The sequence below is a fragment of the Vigna angularis genome, chromosome 7, assembly GCF_016808095.1.
Source record: "Vigna angularis cultivar LongXiaoDou No.4 chromosome 7, ASM1680809v1, whole genome shotgun sequence".
NCBI classification, from domain to species: domain Eukaryota; kingdom Viridiplantae; phylum Streptophyta; class Magnoliopsida; order Fabales; family Fabaceae; genus Vigna; species Vigna angularis.
Window position 1 is genome coordinate 10,788,753 of NC_068976.1, and position 8,818 is coordinate 10,797,570.

Consider the following 8,818-nt stretch of genomic DNA (forward strand, 5'->3'; position numbering starts at 1 on the left):
GTGCACGAACACCGAAGCTACACAGAGTTCATACAGTCCGGACAGTCAGTCGTGTTGAGTTTTATTTAATGAGTACGTTGAAGTGGGTTGTTATGTAATGAATGTGTATGTTGAGATATGCATGTATGTTGAATTGTTTACCTGAAATTGTATGTTGATGCATGAGTTAAATTACGTAAGCTTACCCTTTCGTTTTCCTTGTGTTGTCCTTTGTCCTTGTACGTCCGTCTTGTCATTGCGATGATCATCCGTGTGGATGTGAGCAGAGGGAGACGAGCGTTTAGAAGAGTTGCTGGAAGAAGAGAATCTGGTAGATGTGGAAGTGAAGACTGAGCAGTGAGACCGCTCGGCCAGTAGTGTATCCTGTTGAACTGAGTGGTCGTTCGACCACCTCTTGCTTTCGTTTAAGTTGATTTCGACCGTTCGGTAATTGTTTCTGTAAACCGTTCGGTCAGCTTTCTTGTACGTTCGGTTTTATTTCTTGTAACTCTTGTGGACGTTCGGCTTTGCGCGCTCGTCTTTAATTGTTGAACTGTACATCAAGGACGTTCGTCCTTGATTCATTCGTTCGTTTTTAATTTTTTTAGTGGAAAACTGTTTGAGATTATTATTAAATGTGATTCTTCTGGATTTATAGTTATGACTGTATTTTTGGGATGTCACATTTACTCACTCAAGTTCAATTTATTGAAAAAGCTTTTTTTGTGAGAAATGTGACATTGTTTTGAAGATTTTATTTTGTAGATTGTTTTGAAGATTTTATTTTGTAAAGAGTATCACACTTTTCAAGTATGATTTTTATGGAGGTTGACCCGCACAAATATGTCATTGAAAACTCCTATTCTTTATAGAAATTTCTTTACTAGTTCTTTGTCATAAGAAGTTGGTAAAATTTGCATTTGAAGATTTATTAATGTTAGAATGTAATTAAAAAGAGAGAAATTGTAATAATTGACATTGGTGATGAAAATCGTGACATAAATAATACCTAAATTATAAAATAACATATAAACAAATAAAAAAGTAACCCATAAAATAATAATTATGTCGACTAGTTAATAAAAGAATTAGAAGTTGAATTTTGAAATAATAATATACGAAATTGATTAAAGATCCAAATTTATTATATACTTAGCTAAAATAAAAAAAAAATGTTAGAAGTAATGTGAAAAAAAAATAAAATTCCCCACAGATATCCTAGAAAACTTCTTCCATTAAAACAAATATCAAAATTATACTTACCAATAAAAAAAAAACAAAAAGAGATAATAATAATAATAATAATAACAGCAAACCGAGTTTACTGATAATCTGATAAACAATAATAAGTGTGTTGTTGCAAGCAGGCGGGTATAGGTTCTTCCATGAAAAACTTTCTTTAAGCATTCTTAATGCAAACCTAGATTTTGATTTGTGATTTGTGCATCAGATGAGGTGAGTTCCACGGTGTACTACCGTTTTTATTTCTTCAGCATCTTTGTCAGGATTACTTCCGAAAAACACTGTTCTCTCTGTCAGATTAATACTCTAGCTAGGGTTTTAAGTTCCCATCTCAGATTCCACCAAACTACTGCGATTTTGCGCCGTTTATTTCAATCTCATTGATTTTACAGTTAATGCTTGTTTTGCCTTCTCCTCGATCTGCTTTTGTTCAACTCTTTGTAGTTTCTTGCTTGGTTTTGGCGTGAACGGTTTATTGTTTTGATTCTACTTTTTGCTAAAGTTTTATGTGATCTCTATGGTGCTCACCTTATCTCCTTTTTGTTTAGTTGAGCTATTGTAGTGTTCTCATAGGTTTTAGAATACAGTTGTGACTGCGATTTTGGCTGCTATGTCAAGATCTTTGGAATCAGCTACACCGTATGGTCACCCTAATCGCGACCACATCTGCTTAATTTGTTAGCAATTTTCGACAATTCTTAAATGTTGTGGAAACGACTGTAATGGTGACTGTTAAAGTGAATTAGGTAGAATTTGGGTATGGTGACTGTTAAAGTGAATTAGGTAGAATTTGGGAAAATATACCGTGAAAGCTTTGAAGGGCAGCAGGGTAGTTTGTTGTGTTATTAGGATTGGTGTTTGTTTGATTAGTGGTGAACTATGGATTATTGCTTGCTATCAGTGGCTAATTGATGTTTGTGTAATGGTGTTTTGTTAATTCAGATCAGTTGTTGATACGGATTGAGTTTAAGTGGTGGGGTGATGGCGAAGAAGAAGAATTCTCTGGTGTTTATGGATGTGTCCATAGATGGGGATCCTGTTGAAAGGATGGTTTTTGAGGTACTTTTTTGTCTTTATGACTTGTCATTATGTATGCAGTATTCGATCTAAGTCTTGGTTGTGCTTCCATCTCAGCTCTTCTATGATGTTGCTCCGAAGACTGCTGAAAATTTCCGTGCTTTATGTACAGGTGATAAATCCACTTGCTGAAAGATTTCATTGAATGTTGGCAATTTGTTTATGGGACCTTTACATTGTGAAATTCTACGTAAAATCATTATCATTTATCTGCCGCATACAAACAAGTGTTTGATATGCAATTGCATTTTTCTACCATGAATTGTGCATGGAAAATTGGAATTCCTAATCAATGATTAACTGACTACCCTCCTATTTTTCTTTCCTGAAATGTGGCATTATATGTTCAGGAGAAATGGGAGTTGGTCCAAACACTGGAAAATCACTGCACTACAAGGGTTCTTTCTTCCATCGGATTGTGAAAGGCTCCATTGCCCGGGTATGTTTATTTTTAGTTTTTCTGGCATTATTTAGACTGTGCTTTAGTAGTTTTCTTTGTCTTCACATTTTTATGGTTAAAAATGGCTTAGTAGTGGTCCATATTTTAGCCAATTACCGTTGTTTATTCTGTAGGATACAGGGCTGATGGTCACGACTTCCTTTCTTGTGATATAGTTTTAAGGTTGTACATACTAAGTTATATGTTATTCACCCTCATAATTCTGATAAGCCTTGTGATGACCAACACAATTTGTATGTATTGTTATCTTGTGACCCTGTGTTAATGTCTGGTTTTCTTTTTGCAGGGTGGTGATTTTGTCAATCGAAATGGTATGTATCATGTTGTTACATTGCCTCCTATTATGAATTATTTCTCTAGTTCTTGAAGATTGCATTTAATATAATATACATGGTCACTTTTCTTTATGTTTTATCATTTGATCATTCAGTTGTCCGAGTTGCAAGCCATGTTCCATTTTCATGTTTGCTGTAACAATGGTAATTCCTTTTCTAAGTCAAATAGGAAATTAATAAAGCTCCTATGCATGTATGTAGACTGGCTTGTCATTCAGTGGCAAGTATGAGGGATGTAATTATCTTAATTCAGTTAATTTTTGGACTTTACCATGACGTGGAATGTGGTAATTTTGAAATTATAGCCATACTATTACATGCTTTTGTCCATTGCTTAACTTCTTCATCTGTTATCTTCCTTTAATTAGTTGTGTCTGTTACAATGTGATGTGCTGTGGTTGTTATTTTTTCTGTTTTATTAAATGGTCATGTAGCCATCTCTTGTATTATGTGGCTGAATAGCATTGTATTTAAATCTATTAAAGTTCATTGACAGTCATATCTTATTCTTTGAATGACATCCCAAATGCAGCACAGTACTACGTTATGCTATACTCAATCACATTCTTTCTGTGTTTTGCAGGGACCAGTGGAGAAAGCATATATGGTTCCAAGTTCCCAGGTGAGAATGCTAAGTTGTGGTCTTGAGCTCATAATCTACAACATGGATTTTGAACTATTATGTTTATATCTGAGTTTATGTAGTTCTTAAAGATTCAACTTGTGATTTATTTCAGATGAATCACCTAGGCTAAAGCATGATGCTCCAGGCCTTCTTTCAATGCCAGTTGCTGATCGTGACACTCTTGGTTCTCATTTTATAATCACTTTTAAAGCTGATCCCCATCTTGATAGGTATGCTTATTTGGCTATTTTCTAATGGCATTTAGCACTCAGGTCCCATTTAGATATTTGTATGATTTTATTTACAACTTATTTGAACTTATCTACTCCAGTAGTTGATTGTGAAGTATTTTAGTACTCTTTGGATTAAATGAACTTATTAAAACAGCTCTTGAATCCCATATTTGTTGTTTTTGGCTTATTTTTGTAAAAATTTAACCTTATGAACTCATGCCTTTGTGAAAGTTAAAATCAGTTTAAGTGGTAGCTACTTTTGAATAATTAATTAATTTGATTAAATAAACTGTAGTGTATTGGCAAAGTTCAACTAGTGGGACAAGGCTTTGTTGTGTTGTCATGATTTTATTTTTTCTTAGTATTTCTCGAAACACATTGAAATGTCATTTGGCTTAATTTAGAATGCACTTGAGACAATGGAGCGTTGACCTTTTGCTGCAGGCTTTTCTCAATTAAAGATAATGTTTTTAGCTTTGTTTTTCTGAGTGGGGTCTCTCTATCTCATTCATATTATTGTGTAGGAGAGGGTTAATTGCCTTATGTTTAGTCATTACTTCAGAGTGGAGCTAAACGATCAACTTGTGTATTTTGTTTACTTCTGAGTTAATCTTGCAGGAAACATGTAGTCTTTGGCAAGCTTGTACTAGGTCATGATATATTGAAGAAAATTGAAGATGTGGGTGATAAAGAAGGACTTCCAAGTGTAACTGTTAAAATAATCAATTGTGGTGAACATAATGAGGGTAAGAATTCCCTGTCTGTTTTGGAGAAATCTAAGTTCTACCCTTAATATGAAATGTTATATGAATAATTAAATTCTTAATCATCTGTAGAAAATTTGTGTTCCACTGTTGAAATGGTTGAGTATAATGTATTCTTCATTTGGTGTGAATATGCTATGTCCCAGTTGGTTAAGTCATTCTCAATTATGTTTGATGTTTTAGTTTGAGTCTATACCTTTGTAGATGAAAAGAAGATAAATAAATCAAAGAAGGGAAGAGATGGATCTTCTGAAACAAATAGTCATTTACTGCATAAGGGAAAGCACAGAAAATCTTCAGGTGACAAAAGGAAAAGGAGAAAGTACTACTCATCAGAATCTGATACTTCCTCAGATTCAGAGACAACATCTTCTGAAAGTGACAGTGATTCTGATTCTGATATGTCTTCATCATCTTACACAAGTTCCTCCAGCGATGATAGGCGGAGAAAGAGAAAGAGGTCTAGGAAAGATAAACATAAACGTGGAAAAAAAAGAGATAAACACCGAGAAAAGAGACGGAGGAAACATGATAAAAGATCAAAGCGTAGATCAAAGAGGTATTGATTCTGATTAAATATTTGTTTATGATTTAATAGATTCCAGTTATAGATGATTGCTTTTGAAGAACTTCTAGTAGCCTTGCAGATCTTGTGGTTTAGTTTATTTATTCTATTCTACAAGCATATTGTGTGTTTTTTAGATTTTTAATATCATAGCCATTGTCTTACTACCGGAAGATTCATTCGTGGCTCTTGAAATAAAGATATATATTCACTGAAGGAGTCAAATTCTTTTTAATATAACAAGTGCTACTACTACACAATGTCGAAACATCTGCTGCTAATGAGATTGTGTTTGGTGATAGGGAATCGCCCAGTCATACTGATTCAGATAGTGAAAGTAAGAGCAACAAAGGCTCTGATATTGAAAGTTATGGTGCCAAAGTGAATGATCAGAATCATGAAGACCATTCTCAGAGACATGGTAATTCTTTAGTCCTTCATTTTTTAGTTTGTGTACACGAAATATTGTTTATCTATTAAATTATTTACTTTTTAACTTGTCTTTGATGAAGCAAAATCCTTAGAATTTTGTATAATAGTGAATTTTTGTGGGTCTACTGGCCTACTTTGTGGTTGCATTGTATATAGTTATTACCTGAAGATAAAGACAATCTGGGGGGTCCAGTCCCTACATGGAGGGATTCTAATCTTTTAATCTTAGTTCTCACTTTTTGGCTAGTGTGTAGTATCATGTTTTAATTCTTTTTATTTGATTGCAGCTGAAGGTCAGTCTTCCTCAGTTATCGAGAAAGAATTACCTCCAATGCACCCTAAAAAGAGGGAGAAACTGGATATATTGAAAGAGGAAGAATTCCCAAAGGAAAATGGAGAGCGGCGTAGCAATGGCACTGGAGCCAACTATAGACCTGAAAGAAGTGAAGTGAGGCAGCCTGATGTGATGGATGATCGACCAGACAAATCTAGGTCTGCTTTCCATTCTTGTCACACACCTCAGTTATTTCTTGTGCTTACCATTTCTTCAAGATCAGGTATTTTATTAGATATTGATGAACAGGAGTCAAAGCACGAGTGTTAGTCCTAGGAGGCGCAAGAGCAAAAGCCCAAGCATTAGTCCAAAAAGGAGGTTGGACAGAAGTCCAAGTGGCAGTAGAAGTCCTCATGCTCCACTACAGAGGAGTTTGAGCCAGAGTCCTGTTAGAAGTGCAAGGAGGAGTCCAAGCAGAAGCGCCAGTAGAAGCCCAATGAGAGGTAGGAAAGGTAGAAGTATCAGTAGAAGCTCTGTAAGGCATCATGGACATCAAAGTGTCAGCACAAGCCCTGTAAGACCCCTTTCTCGGAGCTACCAGAGGACTTCACCTAAAACATCATCACGAAGATCAATCAGCAGAAGCCCTACGACATCTCATGGTCGAAGAAGTGTCAGTGCAAGCCCAGGAAGATCCCCTTCTCAGAGCCAAAGAAGGAGTTTGCCCATAGCACCATCACGTCGATCAATCAGCAGAAGCCCAGTAAGAAATCACCGACTTAGAGGTGACAGTAGAAGCCCTTTAAGATCTCAAGGTCATAGAAGTGATAGTGGAAGCCCTGTAAGATCCCTCACACCGAGTCATCGAATATCACCCAGAACAAAATCTAGGAGATTAATCAGCAGAAGCCCTGTGAGAACTCGCAACTGTAAAAGTATCAACAAAGGCACCTTGAGATCTTGTGGTCGTAGAACAAGCAGTGGAAGCCCTGTAAGATCCCTTTCTCGAAGTGGCCGTAGGAGTTCACCAAGAGCATTTTCACAAAGATCAATCAGTAGAAGCCCTGTGAAAACTGGCAATCACAGAAGTGTAAGTAGAAGCCCCTTGCGATCTCATGGTCACAGGACTGTGAGTGCTAGCCCTGTTAGATCACCTTCATGGGAGCGTCGAAAAAGTTCACCTAGAGCACCATCACGAAGATTGGTCAGTAGAAGCCCGGTAAGAGTGTCAAGAAAGAGTTTAAGCAGGAGTCCAGTTCGATCATCTGCCAGAAGCTTGAGCAGAAGCTCTGGCAGAGTCCCTTTGAGAAGCAATAGTCGGAGTCCAGTTAGAGGGCCAAGCAGAGTCCATCGTCGCAGTTATTCTAGGAGTCCTCGTGGTAGGAGTTTGTCTAGAAGTTTGTCACCTGATGTTTCCCCAAAACGTATAAGAAGGGGAAGAGGTTTTAGCGAACGATATTCTTATGCTAGAAGGTATAGGACTCCTTCTCGATCTCCTGTGAGATCATACCGCTATAATGGAAGAAGTGAACGTGACAGGTAAATTGTTAGTTGTTTATAATCTCTAATTGGTCATCGTTCTAAAAGGTGGTATGTTGAGACTTACATTCTTTACACTTTCTGCTCTCAGATATTCAGGTTACAGAAGGTACTCCCCAAGGCGTAACAGGAGCCCGCCACCACGCAGAAGAACCCCACCAAGGTTTTTCTTTTTTTTTTTTTTTCCATCCTCCTAAAACATCTACATTTCTCAATTTTTCTTTTTCCAGAATGAATTATTTCTCGTCTGATTTGATTTATCTGTAAATCTTTATTTTCTGACGCTTAGTGTTTTTATATCATTTATTAATAACGGTAGCACCATGCATATATACATATGGAGTTTATATGATTATGTCGAAATGTGTACGTAGGTTCCGGAGTAGGAGGAGCAGGACACCATCTGTTTCTCGCAGTCCACGGTACAGGGGTCGACGTCGAAGCCGTAGCCCTGTTCGCAGTCGTTCACCTGTGGGCACGTATCGACGCCGTGTTGAGAGGAGCAGGTCTTTGTCCCGGAGTAGCAGGTCTTTGTCCCGGAGCAAGAGTCCATCAGTATCCAGGGCTTCAGTGGAGTCAGAATCTCCACGAAAGAACAGCAGGTCAAGGTCCCGGTCCCAAAGCTCGGAAGGAAAGAAAGGCCTTGTATCTTACGGAGACGGTTCTCCAGATTCAAGCTGAAAGTGAAAATTTTAGGGAAAGCTAGAGAGACCCGAGGGTTTAATTTTGCTCTTGCTTTGTTTTCTTGCTTTAATCGGCAAACATGTCTTATTTTTCCTTTATAAACTGTTGTTTTGATATTTTGTTCTATTTAATTGGAATGCCCTGCTAACTAGTATTTAGAATATACTGTGTTGTTTGTGTATTAAAGTTGGCTCGGACGTGTTACCTATGAAGTTATTTCGCAGTCAGTAAACTCATCTGAGTTTAATTATGAACTTTCGTCCTCCAAATATACTCTTGGTTAGTATTTACTTTTACATATTTGGCATTTGAGGTATTTTGTTATCTATTGTCTTTGTTCAATGGAGCATATTAATTTTTTAGACTACCGATAAAAATATAATCAAAATTTTACCGAGAACTTCTTCATTGAAGAAAAGTTTACTCTGAACGGCTCATTGCTCGCATGTTTTTGGACTTAAACATGGTGATCAGCAATTGTCCGAAGTTAATTATTCGTGTTTAATGGATCCAGCTAGACTGGTAATGGATGAGTTGCGGTTATTGGATGCTACGCCAAAGGTGCTCATAACCTGGGCACTAGATTGAGCTAGATTTTAACTTTTGCGT

The 8,818-nt window shown here is 36.8% G+C and overlaps 1 protein-coding gene across 4 annotated transcripts; it reads left to right on the forward strand.

Annotated features, from left to right (window-relative positions):
- The first annotated feature begins 1,311 nt into the window (after positions 1-1,311).
- On the forward strand, positions 1,312-8,463 carry LOC108319294 (peptidyl-prolyl cis-trans isomerase CYP95-like). 4 transcript variants are annotated; one of them, XM_052880248.1, is made up of 15 exons: positions 2,187-2,280; positions 2,356-2,410; positions 2,649-2,737; positions 2,872-2,920; positions 3,045-3,069; positions 3,189-3,237; positions 3,677-3,715; positions 3,831-3,948; positions 4,570-4,697; positions 4,920-5,274; positions 5,583-5,701; positions 6,000-6,204; positions 6,296-7,525; positions 7,617-7,688; positions 7,900-8,463. In XM_052880248.1, exons 2-15 carry the CDS (start codon positions 2,403-2,405, stop codon positions 8,204-8,206), a joined length of 2,793 nt encoding a protein of 930 aa, XP_052736208.1. In that variant the 5' UTR covers positions 2,187-2,280; positions 2,356-2,402; the 3' UTR covers positions 8,207-8,463. The 4 variants fall into 4 exon arrangements, with proteins under 4 accessions (XP_017405865.1, XP_017405866.1, XP_052736208.1 ...); XM_017550376.2 differs by lacking the exons at positions 2,872-2,920; positions 3,189-3,237 and adding an exon at positions 1,312-1,434 and having other exon boundaries at positions 2,164-2,280; XM_017550377.2 differs by lacking the exons at positions 2,872-2,920; positions 3,189-3,237 and adding an exon at positions 1,462-1,612 and having other exon boundaries at positions 2,164-2,280.
- The last annotated feature ends 355 nt before the right edge of the window (positions 8,464-8,818 follow it).